We start from the raw sequence: 23898 nt of genomic DNA, 5'->3' as shown, positions 1-23898 counted from the left end.
GGGCAGAAGAAAAAGACATGGAATAACAGATATTCATTTACAGCTCAGGAACGGCAGAAATGGGTCAGGGTGATGTGCGGCGCTGAAATAAGATTCCCCGGGCTTTAGTTTTTTTTTCTCTATTTCTTTTTTAAGTAATGAATTACAGGTTTTTCCACTGACTGGAGCTCAATTATATTACAGCTGCTGAGCGTTTCATCATGGCCGCGATGCAGGAATGCAGCACGCAAGCAAAGTTTGACTAGAATGAATAGAATATCTTAATTGTACCAGCGTGTTATTGCGGAGTGAACATGAAGGTGTGAAAAGGAAGGAATGAGCTCTGCTGTGAAATTAACTTGAGTTACAAAGTGATTACGGCCACTGACTGGCGACCAGTCCAGGGTGTGCACAGGCTCTGTCTACCATAGGCTCCCCTTACCTGTAACCCTAATGTGCACAGTTAATAAAGATAAGCGTGGGAACCTGTTGGTACCTCACGATACGATACGATACGGTTCGCGATACAAAACTCACGATAACGATGATCTGACGATATGGCGATACAACGATTAGATACATTGGTCAGGAAATCATTCTAAGATATTCTACAAACAACTAATAAACAGGAAAAACAAGCTTTTTCTGTGAATTCCCTCCCACTTCAAACGGATTGAACGTCTATGGCCGGTAGTGGCAGCCAATGCCAGGCAATGATATAATTTTGGGCCATTTAAGGTCATTTACCTGTTGATTTTCGGTTACTTTATGTTGGTATTTTATGGGTCTCTTCCTGTTTATTTTGAGTTACAGAACAGGAAATGAGCTGGGAATCATCCAAATAAATAGGCAGTGACTCAAACTCAACAGAAAAAAACCTGTAAATGCCCTAAAATGAACAGCAAGTAACCTGTAAATGCCCTGAAAATCGGACAGAATGACTGAATGCTCTGGTTTCGAATGAACAAACGTTCCCAGTCTAAATGGATTGGGCGACTGAGAGATCATTATGGTGGAAGATTTTGGTGGCAACTTGTTGGTTCATTTTTTTTTTTTTTTTTTAGACATTGACACCTTTTCAAAACGATGTCTCGATTCTTGGCAGGAGCATATCGATAACCTTTTGGGATACAAAGTATCACGATATATCACCATTTCGATATTTTGTCACACCCCTAATAAAGATACTGGGTAGATTTTATTTGTGAATGAATGTGATGAATATTAGTAATATTAAATCACGTACAATTAGTCGTTTAGCCTCCTTTTAAATTGATTAAATAAGCACGTAGCCTACTTTTGGACATATTAAATATGTATTTTATTGGCTATACCTGACTAGAACCTTTCTTGTTAGTCACTTTGCCATGCCCCTTAAATGCACACATGCAGTAGATATGTGACTACAGTTCACTTTCACATTAGATCCGCAGCCCATCAAAAGTGATCCCCGGAAGTAATGTGATTCGTCTATGCATTTTCGTGTGTGTGTTGGTCTTCATTTAGGTCGCGGGTGAGCCAGTCCCTATTCCAGAAGATACATGGTGAGAGAAACTGGGTATAATTTAAAAACATAAAATAAAAAATAAAAAATAATAATTTAATAACCCTTTAACAAAAAAACAACAAAAAAAAACAAAAAAAAAAAACTTTCATGTGTCTAGATTTGTGAAGAAGAAAAGCTACTCTTACTCCGCTACTTTGGGCTCCACAACAGTGGTGACATTTTCCCTCTTTATTCTACACTAGCAGTATGGGCCAACATTGCTGGGAATACTACTTGCGGTGTTGCCAACTCCCCAGTAAGGTAAGTAGCTACTGGTTGTTCTAGAAGTTGGTGGTTGTAATGGAGGCTGTAGAAGTGAGGAATAACGTAATGGGAAAAGTAAAACATGAGTAAATCACATACCTACATACATAATGATAATACTATCACCATTGGGGATGGGAATTGATAGGATTTTTACGATTCCGATTCCATTATCGATAGTGCTTAACGATTCGATTCTTTATCGATTCTTTTATCGATTCTAATTTCGGGAAAAAGAAGAACAAACATTTTGATTGGCATCGAGTTTCTTTAATCAGAAGTCACAACCTTACAAACTCACAACGAGGTCAAAAGAGGCCCAAAGCCTCAATGTTAACTGTGGCAATAAGTGGCAAATGCACAAGAATGTGTAACATTTTACTGAAACATGTCTCTAATAGAAATAAAAAATATTGGTATACGTATATTGGCATATAGGTCGTTGTTCTGCCTTTGGCAATATGTGTTAAAGCAGGGGTCCCCAAACTTTTTCCTGTGAGGGCCACATAACTTTTCCCTTCTCTGATGAGAGGCCGGGGTCAGTTTGTAACAGAAAAAGTGTGACGATTGCAGGAGTGCGTAAATGTAAAAAAAATTATCGTTTTTCAGAAAAGCCACAATCAAATAACCCTCTGTGGATTTTTCACGGAACAAAAGTAAATAAAATAATAATATAATATAATAATAATAAATAATAATAGCACTATTAATTAAATAGATAATAACCAAATAACCCTTTCTGAGTTATTCACTGAAAAAGGCCAGGAAATAAATAACACTACTGAGGGAGAAAAAAACAAACAAACAAAAAAAAATGCTCTCCAGAATTGTTCAGGGGGCCGGACCAAATATGGAGCCACGGGCCATAGTTTGCGGACCCCTGTTTTTATTTACCAGTATATTGAAATGCATGCCTTTTAGTTTTTATGGTGCTTTCACGCTCAAGTGGAGGCGCCCTTGTGCTTCCTCACGCGAAGAAAGAACGCGCTCACGTGAAGAAGAGCGCGCTTACACGCGAAGAAGAAGAAATGCCGCATCCAAACGAGTGAGCGAGTTAGTGAGAAAGGGAAACACTGCCACCAGCCTACGTTCTTTGTAGATATTTTACAAACATTAACAGAGGCAATGCCTGTATGTATCATCTTCTGTGTTGTTGTTGTGTGTTTCCACTCGCGATCGGACACTTAAATCCAGTTGTGTAGTGGTTTAAACGATGTGCTAATTCTAGCAAACGCATGCTAACTGTTTGTTATTACTGTGTTAGAAGCTAATCATCGCTGATTTACGTTGATGCAAACCTGTTTGTTATTGGGGACAAAATGGATTTGTTTCATTTCTATTTTTAGTTTCAAGTGATGGTTGAATAAAGTCAGCAAATTATACCAACGTCTTCTGCATCGTCATTTGAGAGTTTAGCTAGTTGTATAGCCAGGACTGAGCCTTAGCGTCTCGGTGAGGACAGTGCAGTCTATATCTCCCGATGCAGTTATCTCCATCTTGCAATGACTGCAAGTCGCTTTGTTGTAATTTTTCCTCGTGAAGTGAAGACACACTTGCAAGCGTTCGAACCTACGTGCTGTCATTGTTATTTGTTATGTTTACGGCGGCCAGTGTTGTTAATCTTACTGAAAAAAAGTAATTAATTATAGTTACAAATTACTTCTCCCAAAAAGTAATTGCGTTAGTAACTCAATTACCTGAATGTAAGAGTAATTAGTTACTTGGCAAAGTAATTGGTGATAATTACTTTTTTTTTTGCCTCAAAAAAAAAAAAAAAAAAAAAAAAAAAAAAAAAAAAAAACATTGGCCACACTATGTGAAGTTTTTTGTGAAGGTTTTTGGTACAATTGGCCCGAGCCCAATTCTTTACCCTAATTTACCCTTTACCCTGAATCAACTATTAAAAGTTGTTAAAATTGCTCCCATTATTGCATTAGTTCCCTTCTCTCTACTTTCGACATATGAAAGTTTTAAAACTGTTTTATCATTTAAAGATAGATTCAAGTCAAGATTTTGCCGATTTAGAAGTATTTTAGATAAAAGTTACTTAGGTTCGCTAGGAAGGTTCTCTACAACAGAGCCGTCCTAAAAAGTCTACTGCTTTAAGATGGCAGCTGTCTACTAACGCATATAGTGCCATGTCTGTCATTTTGCATCTAGTTATATCTATATACAGTACATGTAATATCTACCATATCTACCATAACATGCGGGCGTAGTTTGTAGGCTATCGGCTACAACATGTATTATTGGAGCTACCTAGCATCGTGTTTGCTCGGCGTCACAACTTTCTTGCCTCCTCCCCGCTCCTGCTCTGCTCTGTCGTCTCGGTGAGTCCGTCTCCCTCAGACTTTTTGACCAATATAGTAACGCATAGTAACGCATGCCTTTCCGTCCTCAGTAACGGTAACGGCGTTGCCAAGATGAGAAAAGTAATTAATTAGATTACCCACTAGAACAGTACCGTAGTTTTCGGTGCAAAACGTCAGTCAATCTCAAAACACCCTAATTGGTCCCGTGAAAAATAATGAAAACTGTACATTTTCATGATTTTATAAAACCCCGCCGGACGCCCTAGACAGGATGTAAAAAGTGGACATGTCCGGGCAAAAGAGGACGTTTAATCACCCTCGGTTAGCATTACAGGCTGGTTAGCAGTGCTAATATGAGTTGGGGCTCAACGTGGCATCATAGGCCTCCGATACTACCGCAAGCACTTGCAAATGGATAAAACAAACGTTTTGTCCAATGATTGGAAGGATTTTTGCACATGCGTAGGTTTGTTGTCTAATCCTGGGTCGCGTCCTCAAATTGCAATGTGAAAAGGAACCACATCAAAAGAGTCCGGACCAAACTTATTTTGTTGTGGACCAAAGAAAGCGAACTGTGGCCTTTCCTGGTGTGAGTTTGCCCTAGATTTGACTATATTTTTGCCAGAGATGAAAAGAGTGCCTCTACCAGTTTCATCAATTAGACATCGTGTTGCAATCCCGTTTTGACCAATTTGAATTTGCTTTTTTTCTTTTGCAAAGCGTTTGGAATTGACGTTTTTGTTGTAGCAATTTGCATTTGTGCCTTTTTTCTTTATGCAAAATGTTTGGATTTTGCAGTACGCCTGACATGTCTCGGCCAAAGTAATTACCAATGTAATCACTTGTTGCTGCCTTACTTGCCAGCGAGTTGCAAGACAAATTAAGATCAACAACATGACTATTCACACTAAATTTGGGACAACATATCGTTTAACGCTATATTGGCATACAAAACGTCACAAAACGCATCAAGTTTGAAATAAATGGTTCACGATATAATGACTAGATGCACTGCCACATGATATGACAAGTTTAGTCCACAAATACTTGAATCAAATAGCATAACTGACCCAGCAACCTTACTATGAGTAGACACCAGCTATATTTTGTGGCACTTATGAGGACAGATCAGAAGATTCCACTCGACAAGTAATAGCAGGTAATTAAAATTATTACGTAACTAAGGTCATTCAAACTCACAGTTTCAAAACAGAACAAAATTTATCACATAACAACATACCAATTAGCATAACTAGAATTAATGAAACAACTGGAACAGTAACTAAAGATATGATTACCGGTACACAGACATTAACTTTAAGTTACTTATATCCCAAGCGCCACATTGCATGTTGGGAGGCATGAGGCACGAATTGTAGTATTTTGGGACAACAACAGTGTTGACAGCAGGTGGCAGCAGAGCTTGTCTATCGCTCGCAAGTGAAGTTAGAGGGTGAGCAGCAATGGCCAAACGTAGCTCCTTCTTCATGGTTGTTCTTCTACTTTCAAGTGGTCTTGAAGCCAAAGGGGCAAAACAGTATTGAGAATGTTATGGCTATTTGTTTAAGAAAATATGAATGTGGTTGTGTTACTATATGAAAGAACTGCAACAAGTTCTATAAGGATATATTTTATTCAGAAATAATAGCCTTCCAACAGTGTTTTGCTTGAAACGGTTTCTTTCTTTAAGTACCGTAATGGCCCGAATATAAGATGGTGTTTTTTGCATTAAAATAAGACTAAAAAAGAGGGGGTCGTCTTATATTTGCGGTCTAGACGTTATACCCATTCACAACTCTAGATGGCGCCAGATACCATTGAAGCGATGTTTTGTCATGACAGATCTCAGCTTCTCTCAAGTTTAACAAGTTTGCATTATTTTATTGCAATGTTTTTCCTTATTCAGATTTGTTTCAAGACTACAATTACAGTTAGACTTAACTTTGATGGTTAATGCAGTTATTGCAATTTTGTTGTTTTATCACAATAGATGAGTTTGTTTACATTTCAAAAAGCAGAAGCTATTCATTTACGAATGTGATTGCACTTTAAGTTACATATTTAAATGTTCAGATATTAAGATTTGAATGAGGCAAAATACTGTAACATGCTTTTTCTCTCAAATACATTGTCATAATCATTTGTTCCGGATGTACTGTATTTTCTGTACAAAAATTAATTTGGTGTTCAAAAAGTCTTTTTTCAAACTTGAGTCTTGACAAAGAGGATGTCGTCTTATAATCAGGGCCGTCTTATATTCGGGCCAATAAGGTATTTCACTAGCTCTAGATTACCGTATTTTTCGAACTGTAAGTCACACCAGCCACAAAATACCCAACGAAGAGGAAAAAAACATATAAGTCGCACCAGAGTATAAGTCGCATTTTTGGGGGAAATTTGTTTGATAAAATCCAACACATAGAACAGATATGTATGTCATCTTGAAAGGCAATTTAAAAAAAAAAAAAAAAAGATAGAGAACAACATGCTGAATAACTGTACTGATTATATACTATTTTTACAATTATTTTTATTATTTTTATTGTTATATGATCCATGAACAACAAAATGCAAACGTGGCCGGTATGTTAACGTGACATAGCTATTAAGAGTTATTCAGATAACTATAGCATAAAGAACATGCTAACAAGTTTACCAAACCATCAGTGTCACGCCAAAACACCAAAATAACATGTGAAAAGATGTAATAATGTGTAAATAATTTCACACATAAGTCACTCCAGAGTATAAGTCGCACCCCCAGCCAAACTATGAAAATACTGCGACTTATAGTCCGAAAAATACGGTACATTCTTTCAAAGCCTGAAATCCACAAAATGTGAGATGGCAGCCGATCGCCATTCCATCTTGATTTTTTTTTTTTTTTTTGACATCGTATTGGGATGTATCATATCATGACCCTGGCAGATTGTGGTGCATTGTATTGTGAGTTTAGGTGTATCGTCGCATCCGTTATTCCCACTAGGGCCATGAGAATATATTGTTACAGTATGACCCCCCCCTATAAACAAACATGGATAAAATACATTACTGACAATTCAAGAATCTCAGTTCCTGCTTTCATACGAAAAGGCCTTACACCACTGAAAGTTGTTTTTGCTTTTATTGTGAAGTCATCAAATGGAAAATAAAGTGATCTGTCCTCTGAGCAAACGTATTTTAACAGCAAGACTAGTTGGAACTAATGCATGGAGCAACGTTACTAGAAGGAGCTGCCTTAGAGCGATGCCTCAGAGCAATGAATTGCTTACAGATTAGTGGGAAACAAACAATTCACCTCATTCTCTTTAAAAGCAACATAGGTTCGTTATCAAAATAAGAGTCACCATATTAGTAAAGACTCAAAGCATATGCCATAACTTTGTATGACAACATAGCACTGTTAAACTTCTTAAGAGGAAGCAAGAGAAAGGCAAGGACTGAAGCGCATTCCCCCTCAAGACATCCACTTCCTGTCCAACAGGCTTACTCAGCACCCGGGAGGAAGAGGAGGATGAAGCCTCAAAAGGAGGACTTTTTTGTATGGTGTAACACAACAAAGTAAAATATGATGATATGATGAGGATGCCCATTGGCGTGTTTGTGCGCACACCTTATTTTCTATCGTGTGAAAGCTGCCTGATAATAGTTGTGCTTTAGAAACTGCAAAGTAAGTTAACCTCAGAAACACAAATTATTCACTTACCAACAATAGTTTTTGTAGTTTTTAGTGAGCATTCCCATGGATGGACAGTATAAACTTTATTGTGCGAGAATGGTTATCCACGACAGTCAGTTAGTTTATTCTGACAATTATGTGAACGTAACAATTAAGCCATCACTTTTTAAAGCATACATCCCTTTTCTTTAGTGCTTGTCCTTGTTAGGGTCTTGGGTCAGCTGGACGCAATCCTAGCTACCCTTGGGTGGAATCACCATAGCAGGGCTACCACAAACCGTTCTTATATAATGAAATACTCTCCTAGTCACCATTGTTTTTTTTTTTTCATCAATATTTTTTAATCTAAATAATCCACTTTAATAGAAACATGCATTCACTTTAGAAGTGCAAATAATGATTACTTTGATAAATCTATTAATCTAGTGAGTCCTTTTTTTCCATTTCTATTCTTCCTTGGTGTTACTACAAAAATTAATAAAGACTAAACTTGTCTTTCAATTGCTGTGCCAAAAGGCACAAACAGACATGCTCAGTTACACCGGTACTTATGATTCTTCATGGGATTGTTTTATAATCATAGGTTACTAGTATTTCGCATACAAATATATTTTACTACTGCAACTTTACGACCAAATTACATGCAAATTTATGGCGGCACGATAGATTACTTCGAGAAAAATGACCGGAAGTACCCTGTCCGCCATTGCTGAGGTGTGTCACCCGCAGCACACAGCCAACAGCAGCCAACGTTACTTTCTATATTGACTGACACTGGGCAACTATAGGTATGCAAACACCCCAGTAATGGCGGCCAACGACTAAAGGGTCACGTACACAAATCTTTACTCAGATTAATCAATAGGAATGGAAACCGAGAACCACCTTTCCTATTTGATGAATTGTATTTTGGAAGTAACTTGTCCTGAACAGCTCAAAGAGGCAAGACCTGGCTCGCATGAGGACAAGGTGGATAACTGGCCCAGGAGTAAATGTTAATGCTTTCCCACCAGAGTGACTTGCCTCTTAAAAGATTAAAAAAAAAGGCAGAAAAGTGACCACACAGGGTTTTCTTGTCCACATAATGCCCATGTTTCAAGCTTTCATGGTGCTGTCAAGCTCTCCAAGCTGTTACAACTTGGGAGTTCTAGTCCCACGTGCCAAGAAGACAACAGTAAACTTCGATGGCTACCAGGGTTAGATTCTTTTTTTCAATTTTCCCTCCCCCAAAATATCTATTTACTGATCCGACATGCCGGCTCTAGAGAAAGAAAGAAGAGAGAAAGAGCTGGAATTGCTGCCTTCATAGTTTCCATTTCCTCCAGATGAATGTGGGCCAAAAACCGAGACAGCTGCAGAGATTCCTAGTCACTATGAAGTGACGCCAGCTAATCGTCCCTTAATGGTCATTTTAAGTTTCCAAAAGTCACGCAACCCGTGACGACACGGGTGACTAAAAAGCTCAGCAGCTACTAATGAAATGATCCAGTAAAAATGATCTATATTCTTACAACTTATGATGAAGTATGTTGCATCACCACATACAGAGGTTGGACAAAATAATGGAAACAACATTAAAAATCAACAACAATTAATTTAACATGGTGTGACAATTAGTCTCAATTCTCTGAGGTATTGATTCATACAACTTGTGAATTGTTTCCAAGGGAATTTTAAGCCATTCTTCAGTTAGAATACCCTTTAACTCTTTTAGAGACGATAGCAGTGGAAATCGACGTCTTAATTGAATCTCTAAAACTGACCATAAATGCTCAATAATGTTGAGGTCTGGGGATTGTGCTGGCCATATGAGATGCTGAACTTCATTAGAATCTTCCTAATACCAATTTATTACAAAGAGTTTCAAATATTATGATGCCAAATTGTTAGGTATCTCCCTTATTTTTTCCAACTCTGTATGTTGCACACACATAATAATTAATTATGTACATTTCTGGGGATTTCTAAAATTTATTTACTTATTTTTTTTAATGCCGGAATCTACCCACAATAGCATTGCGATCGACTGGTAGATCTAAAGTACAGTGTGTCTTTGCATTGACCAAAATTGAATTGCAAAAGTTATCATGAGATATATTTTATAAATCGTGTAAAATTAGAACCACCTTAAGTCACCCACAAATAAGATGTAAAATTAATAATATCAAACCATTTATGAAATATCAGTTTTTAATACAGTAGAATCAACAAGTAAATACACTATTGTGGTAGTAATAATTTAAATGAAATATCGGGGGGGTCTCAAATATGTGAAAATTCACTTTGATTGCTACATTTATCCAATGCTAGAACCTACATGTCAAAAACTACAAAGGCATGTAAATTTGAAAGTCATTTCAATAAAAAATACAGTGGGGCAAATAAGTATTTAGTCAACCACTAATTGTTCAAGTTCTCCCACTTGAAAATATTAGAGAGGCCTGTAATTGTCAACATGGGTAAACCTCAACCGTCAGAGACAGAATGTGGAAAAAAAACAGAAAATCACATTGTTTGATTTTGAAAGAATTTATTTGCAAATCATGGTGGAAAATAAGTATTTGGTCAATACCAATAGTTCATCTCAATACTTTGTTATGTACCCTTTGTTGGCAATAACGGAGGCCAAACGTTTTCTGTAACTCTTCACAAGCTTTTCACACACTGTTGCTGGTATTTTGGCCAATTCCTCTACGCAGATCTCCTCTAGAGCAGTGATGTTTTGGGGCTGTCATTAGGCAACACGGATTTTCAACTCCCTCCTCACTCCGTGGCGTCGAAATTATAACAAGAACGGGGAGCAAAAATCCCAAAACCACACGAGGGGACCTAGTGAATGACCTACAGAGAGCTGGGACCACAGTAACAAAGGCTACTATCAGTAACACAATGCGCCACCAGGGACTCAAATCCTGCACTGCCAGACGTGTCCCCCTGCTGAAGAAAGTGCATATCCAGGTCTGTCTGCGGTTCGCTAGAGAGCATTTGGATGATTCAGAAGAGGACTGGGAGAATGTGTTATGGTCAGATGAAGCCAAAATAGAACTTTTTGGTAGAAACACAGGTTCTCGTGTTTGGAGGAAAAAGAATACTGAATTGCACCATACCCACTGTGAAGCATGGGGGTGGAAACATAATGCTTTGGGGCTGTTTTTCTGCAAAGGGACCAGGACAACTGATCTGTGTAAAGGAAAGAATAAATGGGGCCACGTATCGAGAGATTTTGAGTGAAAATCTCCTTCCATCAGCAAGGGCATCGAAGATGAGACGTGGCTGGGTCTTTCAGCATGACAATGATCCCAACACACAGCCAGGGCAACAAAGGAGTGGCTTCGTAAGAAGCATTTTAAGGTCCTGGAGTGGCCTAGCCAGTCTCCAGATGTCAACTCCATAGAAAATATGTGGAGGGAGTTAAAAGTCCGTGTTGCCCAATGACAGCCCCAAAACATCACCGCTCTAGAGGAGATCTGCATGGAGGAATGGGCCAAAATACCAGCAACAGTGTGTGAAAAGCTTGTGAAGAGTTACAGAAAAAGTTTGGCCTCTGTTATTGCCAACAACGGGTACATAACAAAGTATTGAGATGAACTGTTGGTATTGACCAAATACTTATTTTCCACCATGATTTGCAAATAAATTCTTTAAAAATCAAACAATGTGATTTTCTGTTTTTTTTTCCACATTCTGTCTCTCATGGTTGAGGTTTACCCATGTTGACAATTACAGACATCTCTAATATTTTCAAGTGGGAGAATTTGCACAATTAGTGGTTGACTAAATACTTATTTGCCCCACTATACATTTCTGTTTTCAGAGATTGTATATTTGCAAGGATTGCTATTTTTCCAAGCATCTGTGCGCTTCTGCAATGCCTAAATTTTCCCTATAGGGAAGGATTGTCTTATCTTAAAGATGGTTATGAGAGTTTTTATGCTTCATGACTTGCCACTATTCTGAGCAATTGGACTACTGTATGTAACAACCAGTTGGACATTCAGGTCGTCAACTCGAAGGCAGAGCTATCATTTGCGCGGTGACCGCAGCATAGTTTGACAGTAGCTTTCAACCAAGCGTCACATGACTGTATTCTTTACAAAGCAGCAAGCCAGAGATACGGTCACACGCAATTAAACCAGACATAAAAATACACCAGACTTCTCGTGAAATAATGTCCATACGATCAGAAGGGGTTATAACATGTCAAACAGCAGCTAATCCAATGAAAACACAACCAGATGTTAGAATGGCTTGGGCACAACTCGTTGACACGAATGCTGAATCAGGACCACGGGAATTGTGGATGGGGACTGTGCAAAAAGAATAGTTATTTCAAAACAGGCCAACTGAATACAGTTATCAAAACAAACAACAGTGATGGTATACAGTGGAAATTACTCAAAAGGCATTGTTCACAGTTTCACACATGCATAGTACAGGAATCCCCACTAATTCACGGTGGGAAGAGAGAGAGCCAGGCCATGAAGTCACACATGACGCATCCCCTAAAATCTACCAGAGGAGATACATTGTAATGAATAGTAAGAAGAGGCAGAGAAGGTCCTCAACTACCGTATTTCTCGGACTATAAGTCGCAGTTTTTTTCATAGTTTGGCTGGGGGTGCGACTTATACTCAGGAGCGACTTATGTGTGAAATTATTAACACATTATGATATCATTTCACATGTTATTTTGGTGTTTTGGAGTGACACTGATAGTTTGGCAAACTTGTTAGCATGTTCTTTATGCTATAGTTATCTGAATAATTCTTAATAGTTATGGCCACGTTCGCGTTCTGCCTTTGGCAATGTGTGTTCAATTGCATCATTAACTTTTTTATATTGAAATGCAGGCTTTTAGTCTGTGGCGCTTTTACGCCCATGTGCGGGCACATTCGCACTTGTTTACGCCAAGAAGAGCGCTTACACGCCAGAAGAAGACGGACAGCTACGCAGCGTCTCTGTCTGAGCGAGTAGGCGAGCAAGAGAGAGGGAGACACGGCTGCGAACCTACGTTCATTGTTTATGCTTGTATAATATCTCTACAGAAGCAACGCCTGTGTGGATCATCTTTTCTGTTGTTGTTGTGTGTTTTTCACCCGCGATCGGACATTTAGAGCCAGTTGTGTGGTTGTTTGAACGATGTGCTAATGCTAGCGAACGCATGCTAACCGTTTTTGTCATTGCTCTAATAGCACCTAATTATCATTTATTTACATTGATGTGAACCTGTTTGGTATCGTGGACGAAATTGATTCAGCAAATTATACGGACGTCCAGCATCGCCATTTGGGAGTTTAGCTCGCTGTATAGCTAGGACCGAGCCATAGCGTCCTGGTGAGGACAGTATGTTCGCATTTTGTTGTTCATGCACTGTACACTGTACACTTATTCAGCATGTTGTTCTCGATTGTATTTTTATATTAAATTGCCTTTCAAGATGACATATCTGTTCTATATGTTGGATTTTATCAAGTACATTTCCCCCAAAAATGCGACTTATACTCCGCTTGATATCTTTGCAGCTTAGTGTAGGGAAGTTAGGACTGTCATACCATAATATTTCTGACCAACGAGGGATTAGCTGGTAAGGTCTGTAACCTTAAATTTACAGTTCATCAGAGGTTGGGACTTAGTGCCCCATGGAGCCTAATGTCCCTTGTTACCCTACACCTGCAGTTATAAGTTTAGAGTCTTTTCACCATTCAGCAGGATGAGAACGAGTCTCAAAACTTTTGACCAAGCAATATGGTTTTAAGTTAGTAAGTAATTGCTTGAATTAAGCATGCTTTGCCTCGTTTTCTGAAAACTGCCAAAGACAAAATAAGTGCTAGGGAACAACGTTGAAAGCATATTTTAAATAAATGTAAGCAAATTTTAATGTGTTTTATTTGTTTAAAGCATGTGGAAGGGTGAAAATTATTTTCCATTTTTATTCCATATTTGATCCTACAGCATGAAACCGATCGTCATGTCTCGTAATTCTTGTTCATGTTTCATCGGGTTTTGTGTTTGTTCTAGGCATGTGCCGCTATGAGATTTTGACGGTACGATAACCGTGGGCAAAAATACCGCGGTTTCACAGTATCACGGTATTGCAATTATAGCTCCAAAATGTGTTGAGATGTATGGGTTAAATTTTATTTTTTTTCCCATTTAACAGGATTTAAAAAAAAAATTTTTTTTCAGAACATAGTTGCAAATTGGAACATATTGGAATATATTGTTAAAAGAAATTATCAATAAAAAAAACTAATATTTTAAATAAAATTAAAATATAACTTATAGACTATACCGACAGCCACAGCTCAAGGTGCTCAAGATTAGAGCAAGAACAAAATAATGTATATAAAAAAGTAAAAACACTTCTGAATAAAAAATTTTTTAAATTCTACTGCATGACTTTTTTTTTTGAGGGTGGAAAAGCTCAAGTAAAGTTTCGCCATTTTCAGCCACTGTGTCAGCTCTAGTCTACATGATGTCATGTGTGTCATATGCGTTAAAAAACAAAAACAAAGAATTCATAAGTTAATAAGTTAGTTAAAAATGTATAAGTTAAAGTGTAAATATTGCTGTGGAAAGGTTTCATCCAAACAAACAAACAAACAAACATTGGGAGTGAAACCTCTCCTTGATCCAGCGAACGTGAATTTGTGCTTAGGGCAAGAGCATCTTTCGCAATTAGCGATCTTTGATGCTATCCCCTTTTCCCCTTCATTCAAGCGAATCAAGTTTGTTTTCCCACTCTGCGGCTGTAACACTCGACAAAGTTGCTCTCCTAGAGTTGACGCCTAGGCTAACATTCGTCTTTGTAAGCTTTTAGTTAGTTTGTATATTGAATTTGAAAGGAAAATGTGCGTCATGTTTTTGGCAAACTTTTTCATGGTGCTTATCTGTTGAAGCTACTCACACATGGAAAAATACAATTGTAAAACGTTTTAAATGTATTGATTTTGTATATTCCACTTATCCCGATTTGAGAGCTCAATAAATTGAAGAAAAGTACGCCATATGTTTGGAGTATTTGTTTTTGGGTTCACTGGCTGTCTAGCCAATAGCGTCACTTTCACACACAGCAACAAACGGGAGGGGGTGAGCGCTGCCGCGCCAAGCCACTTCTGGCTGCATTTTTGACACATGAAAAATAGCGAATACAGTACTACGGTCTGACGGAAAATTTTAGTAGTTTTGAAACCGCTATGTTTTCACAACACGGTAAACCGTGAAACCGGTAACCGGCACATGCCTAGTTTGTTCATGTAGGTTTTTCAGCTTTTATTTTGGTAGTTAAGTTCCTCCGTGTTTCACCTTTAATTCCAATCATGCTGATTGAAACCACCTGTGACCCTGTGTATAGATAGTCTGAGTCTGCCCTTGCCCTTTGTCAGGTCGTCTGGTATCCAGCCACATCCTATGCCACCACCTTGTGTAAGCTTTTTGACTAAAATTTATGTTTGGAACCAACGCTTTTTTTGGTTAGATTTTTGATTACATTCAGTCTTGTGTGTCCAGCAATTGCTGTGGTTTTTTGTTGTCTCTTTTTTTTTTTTTAACCCAGCGGACTGAAAAATAAACCTTTTTGTTTGAACGGAATATTCGTGCATTTGTGTCCTTGGTGCATCCCTATCACCTGTAGTGCATTGACTATAGGAAACTGATAGATTTATAGATTCAAATACCAGAAAATAAAGATCAGGCCACTTCGGATTATTCTCAATAACTTCACGAATGCGGAGACTTCACAAATGCCCAAACTTTCATAATGCAGAAATGGTTTATTTATTTTGATTTTCCTTTGGGAGAATTAATACATTTCTTGAGTCGTGAGTTGCATACAGCGATTATGGAATTAAAGGCAGAAATGTTTCAATAGGTGAAAATGTTCTAAATTGATACATCCTATTTAAACATTCACAATCAGTTCTCTTCACATAAAGTTCCACTGTAATGAAATAAACATTGCTAAGTGTTTAAGTATCATGGTTTGTAAGAGGTACTCAAAGGATCTCAAAAACAATACCTCATTTTTTAATCATTTCGTAAATATTCACATTACTCGGACCACTTTTCTAGTTATAGAATTTTTATTTATTTATATGTTCTTGTTTTTGCACAAATGGTGCTGCTAACTTCAGGACCGTATTGCACAATTTTTGCATTGCACATGCAGTATTTCAGTCTAAGCAAGCTATAATTACTCACTTATAACCCTAGACTATATCTTTTCCTATTTATTTAATTAAACACATAATTTTATACTGGAGAGCCACGTCAAATTTTGTTGTTCACAATGTTCATTCGTTGCTGACCATCACAATAAAGTTCTATTATATTATATCTTCTGAATCAGCTGTCTGCTAGATATTTGAATGGTACTGCGTATGCATGGCAGTAGACTGAACTGGTGCCCTTACTTCAGTGGTGATGATGGACGTGAAGGGAGTGATCGAGAGCAATCAGATAATGATACAAGCTCTGATGATGCTGGCGCTGGACAAATCAATGGGAATGACAATAATGGTTCTGGTTTAAACATAAATTAATCAAGAACCCTTGGTTGTTGAAGTTCAGTTACACTACTTTAAAATTAATTTTAAAAGTTAAATACATTAAAGTCATTGTTTAATTGCTGACATGCACAATAACTAGTTCCTGATATACTGTATGTATATATATATGTCTGTTTATCTTAATTTTGGAAATTCAAGATGCAAGGACCACCCAACTTCAAGTCGCAATTTCTTGGAAAAGTAAACGTCAAAATGGTTGATATGTCATTGAATATTGAAGAAAAAGATAAGCCCTTTTTTTTTTTTTTTTTTTTTTTTACTTTTATTATAAAAAAAGCCTCAGTTTAGAAAAATGGGTCACTGTGACTCATTTTGCTGTGCCAGGTCATATATGGCCTCTATATCTATGATATACACTTATTGTGGATGTAACTGCAATAAATCAAGTGGGAAAAATTAGGTTTATTGTACATTTAAATCCTGATGTGTTAAATTTCTAGATCTGGAGTTTGTCATTGGTTCAAGTGTGTCCGTTCATCTCTTCGTGAGCAGAAAAAGCGCAATAGAAGGGCATTGCATCAGTATGGAAAAGACATCTTGCAATATTACTGAAGGCATGATGAGGTCAAAGGTTGAAGAGGTTTCATGGTTCAGATAATGTGGCCTGCAGAGCTGAACTAATAAATAAAGCAGAGAGAGGTGGACAGAGAAACACGCATCCTGTGTTCCTTCCCAGCCAGAGCGACACCAAGGCTGCTGGCAAACCAACAAACCAGGAACATTCAATCAACTAGCTCAGTTTACATGCCATGCAAAACACGACACACATACACACACGCAGCGTGACGTGGCACATGGTATGTCCAGGGACACTTGGATGCTGGGCTGGTCTCGAGCTAAGTTATTTTCCTGGAAGAGTTTGAGATGACATGGAGCTTTGAGGAATGTACTTGAGCAAGCGCAGCAGCGCCAGACGTGGGGGACGACATGTGTGCTGAGAGATAAACATCGACTTAAGCATGGTACAGTCAACCCCTTTTTATCACCGGAGATAGTTTAAGAGACTGATACATCTTAGTCCATCCAAAGTTTGCACTTGTATACAGTACCTCAAAAATGTTATTGCTGCAACAGAGTGGACCCAAAGCTATATTTTAAGCAAAGACGACTCATTAGTTTTACACTGAGGCAGGACAACAAAAATCGACCAACTTTTAATGTCACAATATTGTGAATATCGTGACATTCCTAGGATTTGCCATCATAAATAATGAACATTCTTTTGCATTTACAATTCTCAGGGATGAAACAGGGAATACTAACTTGGTACTTGGGTCTTCCGGTGGGATTTATCAAATGTAATCTGCTTCCGAATACCACAACCATCACACTGTCATCATATTATTACAATACAAACACACAATAAATTGGCACGTAACAGTGCTTTAAACATCTGGGCTTGTTAAGATGTTTACCAGGCAGTATACTTAACATGGCAGAACTATGAAGATACTTATGAAATACAGTACATCTCTCTCCATGGATGCTTCTTATTAAATGCATGAACATGATTGCATGTTTTGCTCGTCCAGGAGTATGTAACTAATTTTGTTCAGATTAATCAGAGTACAGGAAAATGCTGATGTAATTGTGGAACAGCTGAGCCCATGAGGCTAAATCAGATCGATTAATTAAAAAATATATATATATGTATACATATAGTATATTGATAACATTGTTTAAATTACCTCTGCCATCACTAATTGTTCTAGAGAGATTAGTTTGACATGACATTTCAGGGAGTCTCAAATCTGATTAAATGAAAAAGTATTACAGTATTAAACCGAAAGGATGCACTGTTGCAGCATTCGTAATATGATCACCTAAGTTCTCATATTGTTGCGTATTTACCGCGCTGTCTTCAGTCAATTGCTAATTGGTTCGTATGAGACCACCCACGTGATAAACAGATGATCACGTCCCATCACAACCAATCACGCGTGCAATTCAAATGACAAAAAAAGTTTTAAAGATAATTTAAGTGCAACAACCCAATTGTAAATTTGACTAAAGGCACATAACGGAATATTCTCGCAAGCAGCTGAAACACTCAGTAGAACTTTTTTTTTTTTTTTTTAAATACCTAGTAACATGAATTCCAGCTTCTTTCGGTCCACACGGAACCGCTCCTCGGTCCACTCCGGGTCGGGCAGCTGGTGGGGTCCGCTTAGGTCCTCCTCAGAGCCCGGCAAAGGCGAGTCTGTGCTGCGCTCACTGTTAGAACCCTGGTCCGACTGTTGCTGCTGCAAGTATCCGCTCAAAGTGTCGCACGGGGCAGCCATGGCAGCGCTATTCGTCTGCGGCGCAATAAAAAAAAGTTGCAGAGTTCTTTTGGACCGCGTGTTCAGTTACTCGGGAGCTGAGCCTCGGGAAATCTTCATGCACCGTCATTTCCCCCCATTTGACCGCCGACTTGGGGAGTTAAATAGGCAGGCTTTGCTCTGCTCTGCTCTCTCTGCAGGCTTTGTGCAGTAATGCAGTCAACACTCCGTGAAACGCTCCAAAGTTTCACATGTCATCCAGCACAAAGACTCCTCCCAGACTTTTTTTTTTTTTAACTCCTCAAGCATCCATTTTTTAAAAAACTCGTTTTATATGGAAACTTCTATCATTTTAACATTTATTCGATAATATTAATATCCAGTAAAATCTGTGCTGGTACACTGTAATCACTAGGAAAGAGATTATTTTACCATATTTTTCTCCAACAAGTTTTTGCACTTTCTGTACTAATATTAAAAAAAAAAAAAAAAAAAAAAAAACTGAAAAGAACGCCATTAGTACAAACAGTGACAAAAAATATAGTAGTCAACATATTGCTCGTTCACTATTTTAAACAGTATCAGATGCCAAGTTGTGCAGTTTTCTTTCCTCATGAGTTACATGTACTTGTCTTACTAGTGTACATAAAGAACTGTTGTTGGAGGTGGGAGTGGGTGCAAGAACTCTCAGAAGTTGTCTGATTTTTTTGTTGGGAAGGACAGTGAGCAGAGTACTGTACCGACTTCATGATGGGATATTACACGAAACAGCGCGCCATAGCATAAGTTATTATCTTTCAAGTCACATTACTTAAGCAAACCAGCCACGCAACTGGTTTATTGGCCTATAGAGGAAACAATCCACATCCTGTGAGGGGGGTATGGGGAAGCAATACAGGAAAGTTCAACCAAAACAAAACATGCCTTCAGTAAGTGAAAAAGACCCACTAAAAAACGCAAGCTGCTGAGAAGCAGTCTACTGGACACAGGAGGATCTCCAGCGTTGCTTCCTTTAGGAAAATCTTGGCGCCTACTAGTATATGATATTTACTGATTTATTCTATTTCATGTGATATTTTGTCATGTCTGACCAAGGTAATATGCCCTAAATATCATATCTTTAACATATTGTCCCAATAAAGTATGCTTGTATGTATAAATGAATGATTCATACAGTACATACCTACTTATATTAGACACTGTTACATACCTCCGACAAATATTCAGATGTCTGTGACTTTTCTTACTAGGGTTTCCAACTCCCAGGAAAAAAGGGACACCTCATTGGTGGAGCCAGTCTTCATTTTATTTTTTGTAGGTGAAAAGTGATTTTTTTAAAATTACAATTATATAATGATTTTACATAAAACTGAATCAATTAGGTACATATTTGAGTGATATTAGCACATGAATAAAATGATCAGCAATGTATTTGTAATACAAAAAATACTAGAATACAATTAACATTTGAGCGCCTTGAAAGGTGGAAAAGCGCTATATAAGTATTAACACCATTTACTATCAGGCATCCGAACTATTAAGGTTCTGACCCTTTGTGTTTTTTGGCAGTTAGCTTTTTTTTTTTTTTAAACATGCAAACAAATTCTGAAGTTTTTTTTTATTTTTTAAACAATTTTAGTGTGTTCAAAGTCCTTCAGCAATAAATGCTGCCTTCATTTTCCCTCAAGGCAAGCAACACCAACACCAACAATACCTCGTCGACCAATGAGATGAGCGTGATTGTCATTGTTCTGCCAGCCCATTCGTCAAGAAAGCAGGAGAGGCGGGGGAATGCTATCGCATCAGAGGGTGAAAGTGTGCAGGAACAGGCCAGAACAGCGTTTCTGCATAAGATTTATGGCCGGAACGCCATTTGGACATACAGCCGGAAATATGACGGCAACTATCAAAACCCCATGTTTGAAAAAAAAAAAAAAAAAAAAATCCAGTGAGAACAATCTACTAATGTCAGATTTATGTACACATGTGTTCACAACAAGCCTAATGAAGAGCTTCTGTAGCGTGATCCATTTCCACCGATATTTATTATTCATGTATTTATTCTGCGTAGTTCTTCCCAGTGTCTCTCTCTGTATCCGACAAGTCACGTCACCCGGTACATGCAGGTAACAACAACAAAAAATAAAAAATAAAAAACCTGGACTCTGCTGTCCGTTCAATTGGTTGACATCCTGTCAAGTGATCAGCATGGATAGTTAGCTCTGATTGGTTCAAATACACGTTTTTTTTTGTTTTTTTTTTGGAACAACAAATAGCTGCATCGCGACCCTTGTTATATTACCATGTTTCAACCATAAAATCCCCCAAAAATCCAGCTGTGGCAATTCACAGCTATGTCTTGACACTCAGTGATACATGCTACATGCTAGTTTTTGGATCGAAACAAGGTAACTACGCGATAATATCTTGTTAAAGTCATGGCGTCTTTAATTCTGCTCTTTCATGCTCTCACCTCCAAATAGAGTTTCGCTGTTTATTTATTTATTTATTTTTAAATGCCCTCCTGTTCAAAATTTTTCTTCCCCCCCAAAATTGAGATTTTAAGCTTTCCAGTGATGTATCTCACATGCATATCAGACAATTTTGAAAGTTGGCCAAATTGGGGGTCTCAGAGCGGAACTTCAAGTCACCAGAGAGTTTTCCGCCTATATAATGTTACGTTCACTTACATCCTGGTCACCTCCTGGGGGCTAAGCCCCCCTAATTCTTATAAGCTAGTGACGCCCGTTTGGGAGGTTCAGAACATCTTATATGTTATAGTGCACTTTGGACTTATTTTTGTTCATTTATGTAAGGCTACGTATTTATTTCCTTATAATTAAAAAAATGTTTGCTTTGCCTTCAAAATATATTTCATTTCACTATGCATTATGTATGACATGCGGGTAGTGGGTAGTGGGCATTGTCCACTACTACAGGGAGTGACGACCCTGCCCTACACGAGTCCCGGGTTCAGCTGGCTCCGGTTGATAGTACCCGGTATGGGCCCCTATCCAGGGTTACGGATGATGTCCACACTGCATCGTAACTAGGCGGAGGAGCAGCATTTGGCAGCCAACGGCTAGGGGGCGGAGGAGATCTGTGATGATCCAATGGCCATGTGTAGGGGAGTAAACCCTTAAAATCCGGAGTGGAGCCCCGAAGGCGGACCAGCATGCAGTACTTGCAAACTCCGGCAGCTCCTGCAGCCAACCTGGTGCCAAATGTACTGCTTTGCTTTCCTTTGGACTACACCGGCGAGGCCGAGAGGGGGATCTTAATAACTGGGCAGCTTAGGATTTCCATACACTTTGCCCAGGCTTGCGCCCTGGAGAGGTCACTCCAGTGCTGCTGTTCCAGCAGCAGTAACAACACGGGAGACAGCAGTTACGAGTTATAAGCCCAGAGCATATTGACGTGAGTTCGGACGCTACGGGTTGTCTTCGACGGTGGGAGGGATCCTCGTATCCCACTGGTCAGCTACCGCCCGCCTTAAGCTGGGCAGTCCCCAGCCAGTAAGGTGCTGACCCGTCACGGTCTGCCTGCTTCAGTGGGTGCTTGGAGCTTAGGATAAACTCCGAAGAGCAGACTGTAAATCCTGCACCAGACAAAAACAGACGTAAAACAAAGCCGCCAGCGCTTAGACTGGCAACCTGGAACGTCAGGACCATGTGTCCTGGCCTTTCCGCTGACCTACAACAAGTTGACGATGCTAGAAAAACAGCCGTCATCAACCGTGAGCTAGAAAGGCTCAACACTGACATAGCTGCACTACAGGAGACCAGACTTCCTTCAAATGGCAGCCTTAGAGAAAAGGACTATACTTTCTTCTGGCAGGGGAAGGATCCAGAGGAACATCGTGTGCACGGCGTAGGTTTCGCAGTGAGAAATTCTCTACTCTCATCGATCGATCCACCCTCAGATGGCACAGCACGCATCCTCTCCCTACGCCTTACAACCAACTCAGGCCCCGTGAACATCATCAGTGCCTATGCCCCCACGCTGTGTTCTTCAGCAGAGGCGAAAGATATTTTTTACGAGGAGCTAGAGAATGCAATTAAGTCAACAGATTCAGAACAGTTGTACCTGCTGGGTGACTTCAATGCCAGGATTGGTTCAGACCACGCTTCCTGGCCCAGATGCATTGGCCACTTTGGTGTCGGGAAACTCAACGAGAACGGACAGAGACTACTTGAGCTATGCTCGCTTCATGATCTGTGTATTACTAACACTTTCTTCTCCACAAAACCCGGCCACAGGGTGTCCTGGCGGCATCCCAGATCTCGGCACTGGCACCAACTGGATCTTGTCATCACACGTAAGTCTTCACTGAACTGTGTCCTCAATACTCGCAGCTACCACAGTGCTGACTGCGACACTGACCACTCCATGGTCGCATGTAAGGTTCGACTTCAACCGAGACGGTTTCACCGATCCAAGCAGAAAGGGCGACCACGCATCAATACAGCCATGACCTCGCTTCCTGAGCTTCGTACGCGTTTTCTTGACACCATCCAGGAGGCTCTCAACAACTGTCCAACAACAAGTACAGATGCGAGATGGAACCATATCCGTGAGGCCACTTACAAGTCCGCTGTCAACACCTTCGGAAAAAGAGTTCGGAAAGACCCTGACTGGTTCGAAGCTGGAATTTCCAAGCTAGAGCCAGCCATCTCATCTAAAAGAACCGCCCTACTCAATCACAAACAAGACCCTTGCCCAAAGACGCTTGCTGCCCTTAGAAAAGCCAGAAGCGATGTTCAACGAATTGCTAGACAGTGCGCCAACGACTATTGGCAGAACCTCTGTCAAGATATCCAGCTGTCTGCTGATTGCGGTAACATCCATGCTATGTTCGAGGGCTTGAAGAAGGCCTTTGGTCCAAGCAAAATAAAGACTGCTCCACTAAAGTCAAAAACTGGCGAAATCATTACTGACTGCTCAAAGCAAATGGAGAGATGGGCTGAGCATTTCCAAGAGCTATACTCAAGAGAGACCATCGTGACAGACACAGCAGTGGAGAATACCAGCCCTCTGCCAGTCATGCAAGAGCTTGATGTCCCACCCACCATTGAGGAGCTCAGTAAAGCTATTGAGTCACTCGCAAGCGGGAAAGCCCCAGGAAAGGATGGGATCCCTCCCGAGATCATCAAAGTGGGCAAGCAGGGCAGTCTTCTTGTACATCTCCATGGACTGCTGCTTCAATGCTGGGAGGAAGGGACAGTGCCTCAAGACATGCGTGATGCCAACATTATCACACTGTACAAGAACAAAGGCGATCGTAGTGACT

At 39.4% G+C, this 23898-nt stretch overlaps 1 protein-coding gene across 1 annotated transcript in view; it reads right to left on the bottom strand.

The window, feature by feature from the left end:
- Positions 1-22237, bottom strand: part of LOC130922699 (protein bicaudal C homolog 1-like) — a 135634-nt gene extending 113397 nt beyond the window's left edge. Inside the window, exon 1 of the mRNA XM_057847635.1 lies at positions 18431-22237. Coding sequence (XP_057703618.1) covers positions 18431-18629 — 199 coding nt within the window. The 5' untranslated portion in view covers positions 18630-22237. The remainder of the gene's footprint in view (positions 1-18430) is intronic.
- Positions 22238-23898: the final 1661 nt, after the last annotated feature.

This window comes from Corythoichthys intestinalis, chromosome 10 (assembly GCF_030265065.1).
Source record: "Corythoichthys intestinalis isolate RoL2023-P3 chromosome 10, ASM3026506v1, whole genome shotgun sequence".
Lineage (NCBI taxonomy): Eukaryota > Metazoa > Chordata > Actinopteri > Syngnathiformes > Syngnathidae > Corythoichthys > Corythoichthys intestinalis.
This window is presented reverse-complemented; position numbering and strand designations above follow the sequence as displayed.